Genomic DNA, 20,534 nt, shown 5'->3' with positions numbered 1-20,534 from the left:
CTATGCAACCAAAGCTTTTGTTTTTGGTGGTGTTCCCTCTAACTGTACTCTCATCAAATTTCGTGTGTATGATATTATCCCATATTTCTGTGCTAGTCGGCAGAAAAAGATGTTTAATTCGTCAAATTCGTTTTGTTAAAAGATTATTTATTTTTTAAATTAATTTTTAAAATATTTTTTAATTAAATTTAAAAATTTTAAATGATCATATTATTTTTTTTATTTTAGTTATTTATGATGTCAGAGTTTATTAATATAATATGTTAAGTAATATCATAATATATATTTAATAATTTTAATTAATTGTTAACATAATAAATTTATAAAATTAGATTAAATTAATTTTAAATTAAACAATTTAAATGCTTCAAGAAGTCAAATATATTATATTATTAACAATTAATTAAGATTATCAGTATGTACTGTGATGTCATATTAATATAACTAGAGGATTAATATAATTAATTTAATTTTTTTTAAAATTTAATTTGATTAAACAAATATTTCAAAAATTAATTTAAAAAACAAGTGATTTAATTATTTACTCAAAAGATCTCTAAAAGCATCACTCACGCAAATCTTAAAAAATAGATAAATGATTTCTTTAGTCGTCCTCGTTTAGTGACACACTAAAATATAAAATTAACAAAACAAAGGTATGTTAATAAGCTTTCTACTATATTTATTATAGTATGATATATTTTTTATATGACTTAATGAGCAAAGTATTTACCGTAAAACTTTAGATATTTTAATTACCGAGAATCATCATCTCTAAAGTATTAGAATTATATATACTTTCGTAAAAGATGTAACTCGATTTAAATATTTCTATATGTAAGAATAGTTTTTATATGTAAAAAAAGAAAACATAATTAAATATTATTAAAAATTAATTAAAGACTGATTAATATTGTACAAGTAGCATTTTTCATAATCATCAAATTAAATTCTACTTTAGCCTACTGTCTCTGTGATGTGATGCCATAAATACACGTAAAATACAATCTGTGATCTACTTGAAAACGCGCTTAGATTTTTATAATGAAGAAAGCACAAACGTAAAGGACCATTGGTTTGTGCTGCTACATAAGGTTACATCATCATTTTGAGTTTGAAAGTAGTGAATGTATAATTAACAATTTTACTTTTAGTTTAATTTTCACTTAATATAATTCATTATCATAGAAACACATTAAGTGACTAATATTAATTATATATTTTATAATTTAGAGTCAACATTAGCTAATTAACCAATTCTCTTACTATATATATATACCAACCGGATCAAGCGAATCATGTTCAGTTCAATATCAGAAAGTGTAACTGCATCTGCCCCTTCCAATTATTAATCTTATAGCTGCATATATACATACATTAACACATACATGCATGCATGATAAATGATAATACTGTGTTGTATATCTTCTATCTCTTTCTTTTTTATCCAGCAATTTATGGTGAAAACGCAGGTGCAGTTGACTTCACGTGAAGTTGATACGTAAGAGTTGTTAGATAATTTAATTGATTTGACTAAATTTTCATCTAACAACTCTCAGATATTAACTCACGTAAAATCGATTTCACCTGAATTTTCACCGCAATTTATATATATGATGTTAGGGGTGGCAAAACGGGTCGAGCCCGTCGGACCAACCCGTTAAAAAAGGCGGATCGGGCTAGGAATTGGAGCCCGCCAAATTGGCGGGGCAGGGCGGACCGGTCCGCCGGGCTGAAGATTTTTATTTTTTTATTTTTAATTAAATAAAAGAGTGATTACTATTATAAAATTAATAATTATAGAATTTTTAAACACTTTTTTTATTTTTTGTTTTTATTCTTTTTTGAGTTATTAACTTTATTTATTTTATTTTACAATTTTGTATATATGCTCAAATTATGTGACTTATTTTTTAAAATAAAGATGATTCTATTGACAAATATTATTTTGAATAATTTTATTGAATTTAAAAATTAAAAAAAATAATAAAAAAATTATATTATAATTTGACTATTTTTTATTTGTATTTGATTTTTTAATTATTATTTTTTGGTTAATTTTAATAAATTTTATTTTTCAAAAAACAAAAAAGAGTCAAGCGGACTAGCCCGCCAACCCGCCAATCCGCCATAAAACGAGGCGGGCTAGCATTTTGAACCCATTTTAATTGGCAGAACGGGCCGATCCGCCCCGTTTATGTGGCGAACCTAGGCGGGGCGAGACGGGTTGGGGCGGACCAGCCCGCTTTGCCACCCCTATATGATGTAATACAAAGGAAAGAATTAATAATCTTTTGCGGTTGAAACCAAGTTGTTGGAAAGATTATTCATATATATATACATATATATATTAGTTGAGAAAGTCTACAACATCACCAATCCTATATTATTAAATATAATTTCACACTATTAATAATTACTAAGATATTGGCACAAGTAGATGCTGCTATTAATAATTAGGAAACACTGTTTGGAAGCTATATATATTACCTACACAAGTATACAAAATAATAATGTGCGGCGAAACTATTAGCAGGTACTGTCTCTAAGTTTTATTTTCTATATATAACCATATACTATAATAGAGCATTGTTATTAACTTGTTTAACTACAATAATTAGAGCAAGTAGATACCAAACAAACCATTATTACGACCTAACAAGATGATCATCTTCTGAATATTTCAACCTATATCCATTTTATACGAATAAGATATTTCCGGTTAATAAACATGGTTAAACTAATAAACCCTGATTAGTCATTATTATAGCTTTTAAAGTTCATTGACACAACGTGTTAATTATACATATACAAACCGACTAATGTTAGAAAACTACCAAAAAATTTATTATTTTTAGTTAATAATTAATTAATAATTTTTAATTAAAAATATAAACTAAAAATAGATTATTAAATTTTTAGATTAAAAAAATTAAACTACTAATAACTAAAAATATTAGTTCGGTTTTGAAATTTTTTTCATACAAACATAGTTACGATACAGCTGATGCATGTGCATCATAGGTAGTTTTAATTTGTTATTTTAGTAGTTTTTAGTTTGTTTTCATGCAAATTTAGTTAATAAACAAGTGGATTCATAAAATATTTCTGCATGTATTGGTTCATCAAGCATTAGTGAAATTGTGATCATTTCATGAAAGTACAAGAGTTATATAACGCAAGAAGTGGTGCTTAAAAACTGATTTGATTAGGTGGATTTCATTGCATTGAGATAGGATAAAAAAATTTGTATTAAATTATGAACTATCAAAATTTTGATGCACTTTCCTTGGTTAATTATAGGAGAAAGCAAAGCCATGGAGCAGCATAACCAACGCCAACAATGAAAGAAAGAATGAAGCAGCACTAAAAGTTGCCTTGAAAAATCTAACGCCCAAAGTTTTGAGAAGTGTGCGTACGCACAAATGAAAAAAATGATAGCACGCGCAAAGTGGCGCTGAGTAACCCAGCACTCCGCAATAAAGCAAAGGCGGCGCTCACCTTGCAAGCGCCAGCAATGAAGAGGCCAATGCTGACTTGGACGCTCATTTAGCAAGCGCCAAAGAGCACCTGGAGCATGCCTCAGCGCTCATTTCCACGCTCGTCTCCACGCTCAAACGACCAAGCGCCAAGAACACTTCTGGGAGCAGGCCTGGCACTCACTTGCCCAGCGCCTTCGATTTTGAAAGTTGAAGATTTTTAGAAGTGTGAATACGCACAAAAAATATATTTTCAACAAAAAGTACGTACGCACAAGCCTGTGCGCACGCACAAAAAGGTAATTTTGGTGCTCACTTGGGTGCTCGTTGCACGCTCAGCAAACTGAGCGCTTTCAATACTTCACCAAGAAGAATTTGAGGTTTGTGCGTACGCACACCCTGATGTGCGTACGCACAATGGTGATTTCTGCGAGCATGCGTACGTACAAACAAAAAAGAAAAAGTCCTGGCGCTCGTTTTCATGCTCAGCAACTGAGCGCCAACCTCCCAGAATGCCTCCAATAGATTTGGGCAGCGCCAACCTCTCCCCAAGTGCCTCCAAACTCAAGTCCACAACGCCCAATTTCAAAGCACACTTCGAAGGCACACTTGAAGCTTAGAATTAGTATAAATAGAGGGGGGCTTTATAAGGAAGACTCCCTAACAGGGATTACATATTACTTTTTACTTTTTACTTGTACTTAGTTTGTAGTTTAATTTTCAGTCTTTACATTTCCAATTTTTATGTTTATCGTAAAGGAGCTATGAATCACTAAATCCCACATTAGGGGGAGGAACTCTACAACAATTGGAATGAATTAAATTAGAATAAATTAATGTTCAATTTCTCTTCTTCTTGATTTTCATCTTTGTTGTCTAAGAGAAGGCTTTTGTGCTTCAAAAATCCAATTCCATCGGAAAAGAAATTGGATCTATTAGAATTTTATGATAACCTTGACCTAAGAGTTATAATAATTTAGTTTAAAGCCTTCTTCTCACAACGAGTTTGATCTGGATTCGAGGCAGTGCGCCCCCAGCTGTGGTGAATTCCCAAAAAGAATGAATCTGATGTAGGCCGGTTGTCCAAGTCTTTACTTTAATGAATAGGGAACTTATCATTCCCGCATCTTATTATTTCTTTTTTCCTCAATCTAGTTTTCCTAATCCTGTTTACGGTCTTTTCTTGCAGTTCGCGATCGCCTAGATAGCTTCACCCCTGCCATATCATATGTAAAGAAATTGTTTCGGTATAAGGACCAAGCCTTCGCGCATATAGGAAACGAAACTAAGACCTATGGTGCCATATAAGATAAGCATTTCTAGATTGGGTTTTCCGAACCAGAATCGAAGAGAAACAAAGTGAACGAAAACTGGTGCGCGTAGAAACGAGAAGTAGACCGAAAGGCCCCAAGAAGGGAAAGGCCCTCAACCCCCACAGCAGAATCTAAAGTCGTTGTTTACCTGCCGCAAGACCTATAAAAGAGATAGAACAGGGCACCTGCCCTAGGAATGGAAATTGAGTCACTGAGATCGGTACGGTACATAGCATAGGACCTCGGAAAGAACTTGTCTTCGTTCGAACTTGCTAGATTGCTTGCGTCTATGATCGTGCCAAAGGGCAGAGCTTTGTTTTAAGCACTTATTACTGGGTGAGCTAATACGAGTAGTTACAAATCGGATGCTACCAAAAAAGTGGATACGTGACATATATATAATCCCTTTGATATTTGGATCCTATGAGTTGTGTGGCTTGGGTTAACAATCAATTTTCATCTTTTTTTTCATAAGCAATTAAATCAAGGACTTGGCAATTGATCAAATGAAGAGAGATTGAATTACTAAGACTTTGAGATTCAATCACTTATAACTTGCCATGGATCTAACATTGCATGATCAAGAGAAAAAGGAGATTCATTAATTCAGGAAATTCTAGTATCTCCGATCCCTAATAACCTTTACCTATTAGCATTCCTTCACTCATATTCACTTGCTTTAATTTCTCCCTGATTGTTATTCCTTTATAATTCCTTTACATTCCAGTAATTTAATTTCCTTATCATTTATCTTCCAGCAAGTTAATCTTATTTTTTAGTCATTTACTTTTTGCTTTTTATATTTTTAGTCATTTAAATTTGTGTCATTGTAATTCACTCAACTCTCATTATTTTACTTATTCAACTAAAATAACTAATAGATTAAAGTTGCTTAATCAATCAATTCTTGTAGAATTGACCTCACTCTAAATGAATTGAATTATTATTTGATTACTGACTCAGTATATACATTTGCCAATGAAATATATTAATAAAATTGTGAAAGAGTAGGAAAAGTAAAGAAAAGAACTTTTATTGATTGTTGATTGATTGAATTGTACTGAAGTGACTAAATATATATAGAGCATTGTCCTATAAAAGATAAAAGCAAATAAAGATAAGATAAGAAGATAAGAACAACTAAAGATAAGATAAAGATAATAAAGACTAAAATTATAATTAAATTTATGTATTCTGTTGGGCTGAATTTGTGGGCTGTGAGACTTCTTTGTTGTTGTTATGGGCTAAGGTAGAAGAATGGTTTAATATGCCCCCGCAAGCTGGAGGATGAAAGATATCGAGAACTCCAAGCTTATTGAGATTAAGATGGAAGGGTTGAGGAGACAAAGGCTTTGTGAAGATGTCAGCTAATTGCCCAGAAGAAGGAATGGGGAGAAGTTTCATCACTCCAACTTGAGCTTTTTGTCGAACCAAGTGACAATCGACCTCTAAATGTTTGGTCCGTTCATGAAAAAACTGGATTAGCAGCAATATGAAGAGCACTTTGATTATCACAATATAAAACTGGTGGGCGGATAGGAGAGATACGTAAAAATTGTAACAGATTTATTATCCATTGAAGTTCACAAGTTGTGTTGGCAAGTGCACGATATTCTGCTTCAGTGGATGAGCGGGCAACGGTGGTTTGTTTCTTGGTCTTCCAAGAGACTAAAGAGTTGCCTAAGAAGAAACAATAGCCTGTTAAAGATCGCCGAGTGTCAGGACATCCGGCCCAATCAGAGTCACTGAAGCCGAGAAGCTGAATTTCTGATCCTCTTGAAAAAAAAAAAATCCTTTGCCGGGGCTAGTTTTTAGATATCGTAACACATGCTTGGCAGCTTGAAGATGAGATTCAGTAGGAGTTGCCATAAATTGACTTAATTGTTGAGTGGCATACATGATGTCTGGTCGAGTAGTGGTAAGGTAGATAAGACGCCCAACCAAACGGCGATACACAGAAGGGTCAGATAGCAAGGGACTTTTGTCTTGATATAATCTTGTGGAACTATCCATTGGAACAGAGGCAGGTTTAGCACCTAATAAACCAGAATCCTCCAAAAGATCAAGACAATATTTTCTCTGAGATAAGCAAATTCCCTTTGCTGATTGAGCTACTTCAATACCCAAAAAATATTTTAAAGGGCCCAAATCTTTAATTCGGAAGTGCTGGTGCAAAATAGACTTAATGGAAGCAAGTTCAGAAATAGAATCGCCGGTGAGAACGATGTCATCAACATAAACTAGAAGTATACAAATTTGAGCACCAGTAAATTTAACAAATAGACTATAATCAGATAAAGTCTGCTGATATCCATGGGATAGCAAAAGATGAGAAAGTTTGTCATACCACATACGACTAGATTGTCGTAGACCATATAATGACTTTAGTAACTTGCAGCATTGATTTGGGCGAGGAGATGTGAACCCAGGTGGCAAAGTCATGTAAACATCTTCAGAAAGATCCCCATGTAAGAAAGCATTATTGACATCTAACTGATGTATGGGCCAATGCTTCATAGAGGCCAATGCCAAGACTAATCTAATGGTGGCAGGCTTGACAACAGGAGAGAAGGTTTCCAAGAAATCAACACCTTCAGTTTGGGTGAATCCTTTGGCCACAAGGCGAGCCTTATATCGATCGACTGAACCATCAGGCTTGCGTTTGATGCGATAGACCCATTTACAGCCAACCGGCTTAACACCTGTAGGACAATCAACAAGACGCCAAGTTTTGTTCAACTCAAGAGCATCCAACTCATCTTTCATAGCACTACGCCAATTGGGATGTTGATTGGCATCTTTAAAGAACTTTGGCTCAACGTCAGAATGTAGAGATAATAGAAACCTTTTATGTGAAGATGAAAGAGAAGAAAAAGACATGACTGAAGATAAAGGATACCTGCACTTTGAGGAAGATTGATTGGTAGAGGTGAGAGACGAATTGCACAAGTAATCAGAGAGATATGCTGGAGGTCGGTGAGGTCGATCAGAATGACGAGGATGTGGTTGCTCAGGTGGTGAGGAAGGTGACAGGGGATGAGGAGGTGATGGTGGACTAATGTCTAGTGCAGAAGAAGAGGAGGGTGTGGGCCTCAAAAGAGATTCGGTTGTTATGGATTCAAGTTGGTTAGGACACGATAGTGAGGAAGAAGGAGAGGTTGTTGGAGAGAATAAAGGATTAGATGGAGTTGGGTCAATGGGTATGGGTGAGGGTTCAACTGGAAGGGTTGGTATTTTTGGGTTATGTGTGTTGATAGAAAAATTGTTTGGTTCAGAATTTAGGTTGGAGAGAGAAATTGGGTCATTTGTGTGAACCAAAGGAAAGACTAATTCATCAAATACAACATTTCGAGAAATTTCAATTCTTTTGTCATCCAAAAGATAAATGATATATCCTTTAAAACCATTTTGAAAACCAATGAAAACACCCCTTTTAGCTCTTGGATCAAATTTTGATCTATTTGTCATTAGGGTAGACATAAAACATAAACAACCAAAAACTCTAAGGTCATGATAATTTGGTGGATGATTAAATAAAATCTCAAATGGTGTTTGAAAATTAATTGCAGAGGATGGAACTCTATTAAGCAAATAAACGGCATGTTTAACAGCATAAGACCAAAAAGATAATGGTAAATTAGATTGAAACATAAGAGCACGAGCTATATTTAAAATATGTTGATGCTTGCGTTCTACCCGTCCATTTTGTTGAGGGGTTTCAACACAACTACGTTGATGAATAATTCCCTTGGAAGCATAAAAATCATGTAAAATAAATTCTGGTCCATTATCGGAACGGACAGTTTTGACTTTAGAGTTGAATTGTGTTTCAACTAAAGTAATAAAATTCTTTACATGATTTTGCACTTCTCCTTTTGATTTTAACAAAATAGCCCATGTAAAGCGACTAAAATCATCAACGACAGTTAAGAAATATTTATGATTATGAATAGAATTTTGCCGAAACGGGCCCCAAATGTCAAAATGTAATAAATCAAAAATTGCATTAGCTTTATTAAAGTTTTGAGAAAATGAAAGTTTCTTCTGTTTAGAAAAATGACAAATATCACAAGTTTTATCATAATGCATAGAAATAAAAGGAAATTGCTTATGTAAATAATTAAGTCGTTGTTCAGAAAGATGACCCAAACGAAAATGCCATAGCTCGGATGGTGTAATGGTTGATTTTGTTTTGATAGTATGAATGGAATGTGAAGTTGATGGAGTGTGAGTGAGAGTATTTTCAACAACATACAAGCCTTCTCTCATTCTACCAAAGCCAATCGTCCTCAAAGTGTTGGTCTGTAAATTGCAAGAAGAAGATGAAAAAGTGAGTTGACATTGAAGATTGGAAGTAATTTTGGATATGGAAATAATGTTAAAATTAAAGTAAGGCAGATAAAGAACATCATGAAGGATTAAAGATGAAGAAAATTGCACGACACCCTTATAGGAAGCAGTGACTTTAGTGTTATTTGGTAAGTGAATGATAATGGGAGAGATTTTGTAATATGAAATAAACCAAGATAAGTTTGATGCAATATGGTCTGTGGCACCAGAATCAATAATCCAAGAATTTAAAAAGGTATTTTTGTTGGAAAAATTATTTAAAATAGAAAATGTGTTTGAAGAACAAAGATAATGAGTACTCGGATTAGGCAAAAACCCATTTTGATTTGATGAACTATTATCTCTATATTCTGAAGAGGGAGACTCGGTCTTTTTGAGAAGTGCTATGAGAGCTTGTTGTTGGGCAAGTGAGAGGTCCAAAATTGGGTTTGGATTCGGCTGATGGGTATGCCCTTCAACATGACCTAGGGCTGCCCTCTCATCATACACTGGAGGGGCGATTGAAGGAGTGGCGGCGGCGACAGCAACGGAGTGATGTGGACTACCAGAGTGACGTGGATGCCCTGGTGGGAACCTGTGTTTCGAATAACAGACTTCAATCGTGTGGCCACTACGACCGCAATGCGTACAGAACTTAGAGGAACCACCACGTCCCGCGCTGGAGGGAAAACCACCGCGACCCTTGCCGGAGGAAAAGCGACCGCGACCGCGACCTTGTGAGGGGTGCCGCGAATCGACGGCGGCAGTGATGGAACGTGGATCGTCTAGAATCCCAGCAGTAACTTGTAGCTGTCGTTCATGTTGGATGATCAATGCAAAAACTCTGGTTGCTGGAGGTAATTGGTCTAGGAGAAGTATTTGAGATCGCACCACCGAAAACCGTTCATCCAATCCCTTAAGAAAGCGAATTATAAAATCTTGTGATTTGTGAGATGTTGCTGGATATGAACAGACCGGGAGAGGGCGAGAACTGTCGAGTTCCTCCCAAAGAGACTTCAGTGATGTGTAGAACTCGGTGACAGACAGAGTGCCCTGCTTAAGTGCATAGATTTCTTCTTGCAACTCAGCAATTCGGAGAAGATCACTCTGAGCAAATCGTTCTTTCAAATCGGTCCAGACAGAGGAGGCAGTGGCAAAATAGAGGACACTTTGAGTTATAGAAGGGGACAAAGAATGGAATAACCAAGATAAGACCAAGTTGTTGCAACGTTCCCAAGCCGAGAAAAGAGGATCCCCAGGTAGAGGAGAGGAGATAGAACCAGTAAGAAATCCATATTTATTTTTGGAAATAATAGCCATAGTGAAGGATCTATTCCATGAATGGTAATTGTTTCCTGTGAGAACAGGGGTAACCAAGACTGAGGTAGGATTTTCGCTTGAATGAATATAATAGGGATTGGTTGTATCTTGAGTTAAATTGGAAGGTTGATTATTCATGGTAAGCGGGGGAGTTGAAGGAGTTTTAGGATCTGAATCGGTTGGTTTATCCATGGATATCAACAGAGCTCAAGAAGAGCTCTGATACCATAATAAAATTGTGAAAGAGTAGGAAAAGTAAAGAAAAGAACTTTTATTGATTGTTGATTGATTGAATTGTACTGAAGTGACTAAATATATATAGAGCATTGTCCTATAAAAGATAAAAGCAAATAAAGATAAGATAAGAAGATAAGAACAACTAAAGATAAGATAAAGATAATAAAGACTAAAATTATAATTAAATTTATGTATTCTGTTGGGTTGAATTTGTGGGCTGTGAGACTTCTTTGTTGTTGTCATGGGCTAAGGTAGAAGAATGGTTTAATATATATCAAATTTCGTATCAACAGCCTTACAGGAAGAATCCCAAAGATAATAGCTAGTACTCTAATTAACAACATACATTATCATAAAAGTAAAGTAAAAAAAATTATAATAATCGTAGGCAAATGATCAGTCTTTGTTGCCTAAGAGCAACAGGTAATATCGTAAAGGTTCCATTATTTAGTAGAATCATTCGAGAAATCCCCACCTAGCTAGTAGTGACCAACCATATGATTTGATATATAATAATGGAAAGCTATCATATCATTGCATCTTTTACTTTGTTTATGATTATCGATCGATGATAATGAATTATCATTTATGATATATTATACTAAAGCTTAGCAGGAAGATGAGATGAATTTAATTAAAAGAAGCAAACAACAAAAGATGCCAAATCAAGTTTGAAGTGGTGAGTGGTGACACGGATTCTGGGGTCCACCTATTGACCTCTTGAAGCTTGATGAAAGAAAGGAATTAAGGGGAAGCTATAGCTGGGGTCAGAGTGATGGGTTGGGAATGGTTCTACCGGCTTCGTGTTATGATGAACCATGATTAACCCTCTGCTGGCTACATGCCAAACTGGGTCTCATCGGGGTCCCCCTGCCCACATATATGTCTCAAGGAACTTAATTAGGGGTGAACACGGGTATTACCCGCCCAAACCCAAACAGAACCAATTAAATTGGTTCTGAAATTAAATTGGTTCTGAAATCAACGAGTAATCGAGTTCAATTCAAACCAAATCGATGGTTTTTGTTAGTGATTGATTTGAGTATCGGTTTTAGAAGTGCGGAATCCGAACCAACCCGCGAATCTAATTATATATTAATTAAATAAAAAAATATATATATATATATATATATATGACTTTTTTATTAGACAATGATTATTCATTATTAATTTGTTTGGATTTTAATGAGTTTAGTTTTTAATGTATTTGATATTTAACATGTTTGGATTATTTTTATTGATGTTACATGTTTATTATACTTGTTGAATTCAAAGTCATCGGGTACCCAATTACTCGAACCGAATCAATCTATTTTTAATCAGTTTGTTTTGGTTCGGATATATGTACAAAAAAATATAAATCCGAACCAAATCGAACTAATTACATTTTGATCGGTTCGATTCTAATTTTACTATAAATCCGAATTAAACCGACCCGTGCTCACTCCTAAACTTAATAAAGGAAATTATCAATAATATTATTAAAGACTATAATAAGTATACACTAAGATTAGTTACTAAAATCAGTTACTAATATAAATAATTATTTGGTGATTGATTTTAGTGTAAAAATAATATTTCTCTATTATTAAGGTGACGCAGGAAGGACAATGAGGCATACATGATGGGAATGGGATGCAATAGCTCTATGGAATGATGGCTCCGATCCGTGAACTCCCACTAGCTCAACAACAACCTTAGCTTGGCCCTACCAAAATCACTGTTTGAAACATGAATTTAAATATAAATTATTTTTGAGATCAAGCTAATAAGTGTGTTGTGTGTACAATGCTGAATACATATTATTGAGAGAGAGATAAAGATAGCCATTGCTAGCTGAGATTTTACAAAGAACCCACCAACGAACCAAACCGCTTTCTCTCTGCTCTGCCAATTTTTCAGGGGGTGCTCATGATGGAACATTGAACTAGTGCCCAAATAAACAGCCAGAAAGAAAAAGTCACCAACTTTGTGTTATAGGGACCAGTGGGTTTTTGGTGTTACTAGCAATAGCAAAGGTAATAATTTGCAAGTGTTGAAAGCGAGAAATAAAGGGTACCCAAAAGAAGGAACAAACTCACAAACTCTGCTCTCTCATGCTGTGATGCATGCACGTCTTCATCATCACCACTCACTCTAATTCTATTCTCTGATGGAGGTTACAGAGGTTTAAGCTAAGTTTTCTTCACCTTTCTGTACCAGTTTTTCAGTGAAGCTTTCGTCTTGCTTATTTAGTCATCGAATTCATGCTCACTCATTCATGCCAGTGTCTTGGTGATATAAAAGCAAGCTATGCTGAATCGTCCATAGCAACAACGTAACTAGCTAGCGATCAGTGATGGCAGATTCTGAGAAACAAAAGAAGCTCACATCATCATCCTCATCATCTTCCTTCTTCAGCTCTTTCACATCAAAGGGAGTGTTCCAAGAAACAGAGAGCATGATGATGAGCCCAACCTCCATACTTGACAGCAAGCCATTCTCGGGCTTCAAGAAGAACCCCTTTTGGTCAGAAACCAACAACAACAACAACAACAACAAGAACAACAAGAAGCGTTGTTGTTATTCTGAAAAGTTGGATTCAAAAGGCGTTGGTGTTGCCCTTCTTGATGAAACAGCAGAAGCAAGAATGGTGGTGTTTGGTTCACAGCTGAAGATTCAGATTCCTCCCTTACCACCAGAAGGTGAGAGGGTGTTCAAAGGGTGTGTATCTGCCACCGAGTTGGAACTGATGGAACTCTCTGAGGACTACACACGCGTGATTTGCCATGGTCCTAACCCAAGGACCACTCACATATTCGGTAACTGCATCATTCAGAGTACCCCTTCTGTTTCACCCAAGCTTGATCCTTCTCACTCTTTTCTCACTGTCTGCTTTCTCTGCAACAAGAATCTTGGGCATGGTAAAGACATCTACATGTACAGGTATGTGATATGTCTAATGCTGATTACAACTACTGCTTTAGTTTACTGTGCCAAGTGATTTAGTTATTCAATCCATGTTCAGGGGTGAGAGAGCATTTTGCAGCAATGAATGCCGTTACCAGGGGATGCTGATGGAGGAAGCTGAAGAGGCTGTTTATGGGACTTAGTTCCTCAACTCTCAACCATCAATAATAATCAACTTCCTCTTCCATTTTCAGTTTTAATTTCTAGGTTGAAACTATATATAGAAATTGTATCTGTAGAAAATAGAGTTGGGGGTTTGAATTAAAAAGTTAGAGGTTATTTTTGTTGAAATCATGAATTAGGGGATTGCTTGGCTTGCCACAATTTTTGTCCTTCAATTCAAATATGGTAGTGATGATTATTGTGTTATACTCTTATCTATGGCTTCACCTTACACTCTAGTCTCTGCTGTCTTTGTTTTATAAAGTATTCTACACACTACAGTAATAATAAGGTGAATAACAAACAATATGATCACTCACATATACAACCAATGACATCATCTTCGGTAGTTTCTTTTCTTTTCAAATTGTTTGGTACCTAGCTAGATTTATGGTGGATGTTTATTTCGCTAGAAAAAAATTATAGGATGAGAGATAGTTGTCATATTATTAAGCAATAAACATTTCTCATTTATGTAGTAGCATATAGTTAGATATTTATGTAAGGGGAGTACTAGGTAAACAATGATTATCTTAAGCAATATGAACAACTACCAATTAAATAAAAATACACTACACTTTAATTTAATGCTACTAATTAAATTTACTCTTTTAACCCTATTAATTTACATTGTTTACACATTGTTCAAAAATATTAACTACATGGTAATAAGTAGAGTAGGATAGGATTTGGAGCCGATCCTAATTCTACTTGTGTCTTGCAGGATGAGAATATTTCAACCCTAATTCTATCCGTTATTAATCTGTGGGTATTCGATCTTATCTGTGAGTTACAAAAAAGATGCAATATTATTATAAAAGTTGATGATAATTTAAAATATAACTGATTTTTATGTAAAAAAAATATTAAATTATTAATTAATCATCTTCTTTTAGTGACTAAAGATCTTTTACATTTAGTGAGAGGTCCTTAATTCAACATTTACTTAAAATATATTTTTATATAAATATATAACATATACATATATAACATTAACATTATATCATCGCTTGAGAATATAGAACACTTGCATCAAGCTTTACGAGAGAATAGCTTACTTAGTTTTTTCTTTTTTTGTCAAGTGGATTGGACAGCCCCCAATCTTAGATATTACACCCATGTTTTACACACACAACACACTCATACACACTACCACAAGTATCATGGGTTCTTAAATCAACAACTAGCCCCAACTAGAATTTGAATCCGGATATAGCATCGTATAAGACGGATAGGTATACTAACTGTGCTGTACCTCAGCTGCAGCTTACTGAGTTTATTCAGTGGAATGATTCTGTGCCATTTTCTAAACAGACAAAAACTAACGTAAATTCGTAACAGGACCCGTTTTTGGTTGTTTAAAGAAAAAAACTAACGAAACAATAACTAGTAAAATATTAGTTACCTTCTTTTGTTAATTTCCTTTTCCCACCGGGGAGGTCAAGATAAATATAAAGCATAATCCTAAGTCTTATTTTTATTATTACTTATTTTCATTAACCGCATTATCCTTAAAGAGTTTACTAATGTTGGTCCAAAAATAAAATAAAATTAAGAAATATTAATGACTTAATATTTCTCTTTCATTAAATAATTGTTTATGCTGATTTGGACCTCTTTGTGACAGTGATTTCAAACCCATCTCACAACCGGTTATTTCTTTTCTTTCTCAAGCCCAAGAGACTTTGAACTAATAGAAGGCCCTAGAACATACCCTTATCTTCTTATCATATTCATGGGTTCATATCGAAACTGAACTGAACTCAAATGGAAAAGAAACCAACGAAGAATACTAATAGGGGAAAAAAAAAACAAAAAGAAAGAAAAAAACCGTCATGAACATCTTTGAAATTTGAACCTTAATTTAATTTAATTTAATTTAATTTAATACTGATAATAATGTCATCCGTATATATGTTATCTCTAATCCCCTTTTTGCCCTCCAAATTTCCCCTTTATTCCTTCACTTCTTTCTCCTCTTCCACACGCCCCGCTCATCCACCGCGATTCCGCCGGAGAACGCGTCGGAAACCCCCGGAGACTGAAATGTCCGTCACCGTTTCGAGGTCAGGGTCCTCTCTCCGCCTTGGCAGCGACGATGCCGAGTCTTTATTGGGTTCCCGAACTGGTAAGCTTCTTCCACCGCGAAATTTCTGATTATACTCTTTTTATTGTGGAAATTCAGGTTAAAGTTATTCCTTGGTTCGAAAAGTTTCCGCCTTACGAAATTCGAGCTAGATTTTAGTATATTTCATTGCTAATTGATGATAGCATAGTGAAAAGAGGGAAATTGATACTGTAGATAAAGTTTCTATGTGGTCGTTGAATACAGTTCTTAGTTCAACCATTTCTGCCAACCAATATTAGTATTTAGATTATGCTGAATTTTAAGGATTAGCTGACACTGATCGGTTGATTGCATTGTTATGATTGCTTGTTTTAATTAGTGTATTCTGCTTGTGCTTGTTTGTGCACGATTGATGCAGGTGCAGGAAAAGGGGATACATTAACAACCGAGACAGATCTGGAAGCTTGCTCCAATAGTAAAACAAGTGTTCCTAGAAAGAATAAATACCGTATGAGAAACATCACATTGTTTGGTGTAGACTTATCCCCGGATAACATCGCCGTCGCTATGGTATACTTTGTTCAAGGTGTTTTAGGCCTTGCAAGGCTGGCTGTCAACTTTTTTCTAAAGGATGATTTACATCTGGATCCTGCTGAGGTATGTCTTCTTAGTTGAAGGGGTGTAATCAATTAAGTTTGAGCCCTTGCTTGGATCAAATGTAGAAACAACACATGTATTTGCTTAAATTCTAATCTTTGTTGGAGGGTGGTGGGATTGAATCAGTTTTACATTAGTATTTGAAGGATCTAACAATTTCTATATATTCACTAGACAGCTGTGATTTCTGGTTTCTCTGCATTACCATGGCTCGTCAAACCTCTATACGGTTTTATTAGGTAAGTTCTAACTGCATCCTTATTTCCCTCCTACTTAAGTGGGCAATTCATTGTGTTTTCCTTTTTGTATATCTCCATGGAACTAAATCTGTTAATTTTGCTCGCAGTGATTCTGTCCCACTTTTTGGTTATCGAAGGAGGTCATACCTAGTTCTGTCTGGGTTGCTCGGTGCACTCTCATGGAGCTTGATGGCTACCATTGTTGACAGCAAATATGGCGCTGCTTTTTGCACACTTATTGGATCTCTTTCTGTTGCCTTCTCAGACGTGGTGAGTAATTCCTGCTTAGTGATTTAAAGGTACCTTTTGTGGATTATTTATTACTTAGGAAGAGTACTCCTTATTCTGCTGTAGTTATCTACACTTTGTATGTTCCTGTATCAATAGGTATATCATGGTAAAGGACTTTGGGGACAGGAGTAACAACACGAAAAATTGTTTAGTGGGATAATTTAGAACTTTATATGACCTTAACAAGCCAACTTAGCCCTTAAAAAGATTGTTTTTGAACCAGATTTATTAAAAATATAATGCGAACTTTGTCACTGTGCTTCAAGAACGGAAACTAACTAACAACTGTAGTCATACTGTTAGCTCTGTTAATGTGCTTCAGGAACAAATACAACGTCACATCTCATAAACCCACCATTTCAGTCTCTTCTGTCCCAATGTTAGAAGCATTTTAGTTTGTCTCTGGTATTTTGGCTTTAGTGTTTTAGCGTCTTCTATGAATTGAAATTTTCCGGAGAACTATGTCAGAAACTAAATTTATGCTTTAGGTTGTAGATTCAATGGTTGTGGAGAGGGCACGTGGTGAGTCACAAAGCACCTCGGGATCTCTTCAGTCTTTGTGTTGGGGTTCTTCAGCTTTTGGTGGAATTGTAAGCTCCTATTTCAGTGGGTCATTGGTGGATACTTATGGAGTAAGGTACTGAAAGAAGTGATTGAAGGCGCTTCTGTTTATTGATAGCAGTATACAATTTTTATTTTATGTTTTTCTAATAAGTATATAATGTTCCAGGTTTGTTTTTGGTGTGACAGCATTGCTTCCACTGATAACATCTGCAGTTGCGGTTCTTGTAAAAGAACAACCTATGCTCAGTACAGTAAGAGGGAATAGTCTTCCTTTTGCCAGTTCTGAGTTTTTGGAAAGTTCAAAGCAGAACATTATTCAGCTGTGGGGTACTGTACGACAGCCTGGTGTCCTTCTTCCCACATTGTTTATTTTCTTGTGGCAAGCAACTCCACAGTCTGACTCTGCAATGTTCTTCTTTACGTATGTAAATATGATCATTATCCTTTTGAACATTATCTGCACATGCCACTTTCTTTCATCTTGAATATTTTTTGTTACCCTTTTCAGCACGAATTCTCTTGGTTTTACCCCCGAGTTTTTAGGACGGGTAAAGCTTGTTACCTCCATCGCATCTTTGCTTGGTGTTGGACTTTATAACGGATTTCTGAAGAGTGTGCCTTTGCGTAAAATATTCCTTGCAACTACCATTTTTGGTTCAGCTCTTGGGATGACCCAGGTTACTTTTATATTTCAAGAAATCTTTATATGTTGTTAATCTGAATTTTTAGAATACTGTTCTAAATATCTATACGTTGTCTTTAACCTCTCTTGTCAGGTTCTCCTGGTCACTGGATTAAACCGGAAGTTTGGAATAAGTGATGAGTGGTTTGCAATTGGGGATTCATTAATTCTCACTGTTTTAAGTCAGGTTATCATTATCTTCATTCATTAATTAGTTCCTGTGTGTTTATTCAAATAATGAAGTTTCATAAGTTTCGAATTTCGATTGTCTTTCATTATTTGATCTGGAAATCTGTTCTACGACTGCAGCTGAAGTCTAATGTGGTTTAATGTAATTTTATATATTAAGGCTATTTGATCTTACTACTTGTGTATTTCAGGCTTCCTTCATGCCCGTTCTTGTTCTAGCAGCAAGGTTATGTCCTGAGGGAATGGAGGCGACCCTTTTTGCAACTCTGATGTCAGTATCTAACGGCGGGAGCGTTCTTGGGGGATTGATAGGGGCAGGCCTGACTCAAGTATTTGGAATTACCAAAGACAAATTTGATAACTTGGCATCTCTGATAATCATTTGCAACCTCAGCTCATTATTACCCTTGCCTCTTCTTGGCCTCCTCCCCGGGGATAATCCTGATGAAAATCTGAAGGACAATAATGCCGATGTCGAGATGAAGTCTAATTGATTCTCGCGGTGGTTGTTTGCCACTGGCTTTGTTCATACACGCATACACACCCGGAGTTTTGCATATAGCATGAGGATAAAGTTGCCACCCATATTCTCGTTTTGTTAGTTCACTCAGAACTAAACATGACTGATTTTGAGAGGGGAAAAAAATAGCATTTCAAGTTCCTTAATCACAATTCATATCACATTTCTTAACCAACCAACAAGTCTTCACTTCCGGTGCTGTGGAGTGGCACAGCAGTGCTTCTCAGTTCTCACGACAAAGCGAAATTTGCTTCAGAAGTATTATGGGGTACCTAGCCTTTTAATTCCTTGTAGCTTGTAGTGTTTCTGTAGGATTTTTATTTTTCCCCTATAAAGTGAAATTTGATTCACAACATGTGCTGTATATAGTGAGTAGTAATATCCCTGGCCGTGTGCTGATGCTTATTTAACGTTCTCAATGTCCAGAAAAAAACCCAAAAAAAAAGGGTGAAACAAATACTCTCTACATAAAAGGATTCTCTAAAAACGATGTATTGAAATTGAATTGGTCCGAGAGTTCAGAGTTCCTTAATTAAGTGCCCAGTTATCTTCATCTTCATGTAAAGTTAAGTTGATAATTCAGAGTTATTTAATAATAATTTAGTTAAACATATCAAATTATTTTATAGTTTTTAAATAATAACTTCACATGAATAAAATTATAGCATTAAACGTGAGTATTTATCTTTTCTGTTTTTGTTTCATTCCTACTGTAAAATTAAAATTTTTGTGTCGCCAAGAATTGGTTAAAACTTTTTAAAATTGTGTCCAACTGGTTGGTTGTTAATATATATGGCTTTCTTGCAACATTTTCTCGTCCATGTTCTCTTTCCTATATTAACACAGAACATATATAAAATAGGTGGAAATCAGTTGCAGTCGACTTCACTTGAAGTTGATATCTGAGAGACTAACGGCTCTCAGATATCGACTTCACTTGAAGTTGATATCTGAGAGACTAACGGCTCTCAGATATCAACTTCACGTGAAGTCGACTCTCAGATATCAACTTCAAGTGAAGTCGACTTCACCTGAGTTTTCACCTATAAAATGAGATAAAATCTAGAGCCAAGGAACCAAATGGAAAATATTTATGGAATACGAACTGTTTCCTAATCCCCTATCCAAACAAACTTTAACAACCGTTATATATGTTATTCTGATTGAACAATAATACAATACAATGCACGATTTACACGAACTCTTAGACGGTATCCTTTTGTCGTGTTTATGTTATAATATGTTTGGTGAAAGATAAAAAGATGGCGAGGAATATGCACCCAACTTTGTGATGAAACAATAAGATGACAAAAAATAAAACAAAAGTAGATGAAATTGTATATCTAAAATGTGGAGAAGGAAGAGCGCACGTAGTTTTGGATATGACGGCTTTCATTGGTTCTCATGTGGCGGGTGGTGGATGTTACAGTCAGTGTTGCACTTGCACATGGTGGGTCTCATTCTGCTTTGTCATTCTCCACTCTCTCTTCACATCTTGGGTCCTACTTCCAAGCCATGCCATTCTTGCTTCAACA

General features: G+C 35.3%; 3 protein-coding genes across 4 annotated transcripts; 2 read left to right on the top strand and 1 right to left on the bottom strand.

Moving 5' to 3' along the window:
- Positions 1 to 1,302: 1,302 nt before the first annotated feature.
- On the bottom strand, positions 1,303 to 10,633 carry LOC140182446 (uncharacterized). Its single transcript, XM_072228655.1, has 3 exons — positions 9,442 to 10,633; positions 6,690 to 8,187; positions 1,303 to 1,360 (listed from the first exon to the last, which is right to left on the bottom strand). The coding sequence occupies exons 1-3, from the start codon at positions 10,631 to 10,633 to the stop codon at positions 1,303 to 1,305; spliced, it is 2,748 nt and encodes a 915-aa protein (XP_072084756.1).
- A 1,656-nt stretch (positions 10,634 to 12,289) lies between these two features.
- Positions 12,290 to 13,996, top strand: LOC112775793 (FCS-Like Zinc finger 8). 2 transcript variants are annotated; one of them, XM_025819640.3, is made up of 2 exons: positions 12,290 to 13,603; positions 13,686 to 13,996. In XM_025819640.3, the coding sequence occupies exons 1-2, from the start codon at positions 13,017 to 13,019 to the stop codon at positions 13,768 to 13,770; spliced, it is 672 nt and encodes a 223-aa protein (XP_025675425.1). In that variant the 5' UTR covers positions 12,290 to 13,016; the 3' UTR covers positions 13,771 to 13,996. The 2 variants fall into 2 exon arrangements, with proteins under 2 accessions (XP_025675425.1, XP_025675427.1); XM_025819642.3 differs by having other exon boundaries at positions 12,293 to 13,603; positions 13,667 to 13,996.
- A 1,480-nt stretch (positions 13,997 to 15,476) lies between these two features.
- LOC112776182 (folate-biopterin transporter 1, chloroplastic) lies at positions 15,477 to 19,552 on the top strand. Its single transcript, XM_025820227.3, has 9 exons — positions 15,477 to 15,917; positions 16,276 to 16,514; positions 16,689 to 16,753; positions 16,861 to 17,023; positions 17,533 to 17,681; positions 17,775 to 18,029; positions 18,117 to 18,285; positions 18,385 to 18,477; positions 18,671 to 19,552. Exons 1-9 carry the CDS (start codon positions 15,689 to 15,691, stop codon positions 18,971 to 18,973), a joined length of 1,665 nt encoding a protein of 554 aa, XP_025676012.1. The 5' UTR covers positions 15,477 to 15,688; the 3' UTR covers positions 18,974 to 19,552.
- Positions 19,553 to 20,534: the final 982 nt, after the last annotated feature.

This window comes from Arachis hypogaea, chromosome 19 (genome assembly GCF_003086295.3).
Source record: "Arachis hypogaea cultivar Tifrunner chromosome 19, arahy.Tifrunner.gnm2.J5K5, whole genome shotgun sequence".
NCBI classification, from domain to species: domain Eukaryota; kingdom Viridiplantae; phylum Streptophyta; class Magnoliopsida; order Fabales; family Fabaceae; genus Arachis; species Arachis hypogaea.
The sequence above is the reverse complement of the archived record's forward strand: the minus strand, read 5'-3'. Positions and strand labels throughout refer to the sequence as shown.

Coding starts and splice junctions, on each gene's coding strand:
- LOC140182446 (XM_072228655.1), bottom strand. CDS start 10,633: ATGGATAAACCAACCGATTCAGATCCTAAAACTCCTTCAACTCCCCCG. Junction 8,188..9,441: donor TGGGTTTTTGCCTAATCCGA/GTACTCATTATC, acceptor ATGGTTTTAAAG/GATATATCATTTATCTTTTG. Junction 1,361..6,689: donor ACTACTCGACCAGACATCAT/GTATGCCACTCA, acceptor GTATATATGCAG/CTATAAGATTAATAATTGGA.
- LOC112775793 (XM_025819640.3), top strand. CDS start 13,017: ATGGCAGATTCTGAGAAACAAAAGAAGCTCACATCATCATCCTCATCA. Junction 13,604..13,685: donor AAAGACATCTACATGTACAG/GTATGTGATATG, acceptor ATCCATGTTCAG/GGGTGAGAGAGCATTTTGCA.
- LOC112776182 (XM_025820227.3), top strand. CDS start 15,689: ATGTCATCCGTATATATGTTATCTCTAATCCCCTTTTTGCCCTCCAAA. Junction 16,754..16,860: donor CCTCTATACGGTTTTATTAG/GTAAGTTCTAAC, acceptor TTTTGCTCGCAG/TGATTCTGTCCCACTTTTTG. Junction 18,478..18,670: donor TTCTCACTGTTTTAAGTCAG/GTTATCATTATC, acceptor TGTGTATTTCAG/GCTTCCTTCATGCCCGTTCT.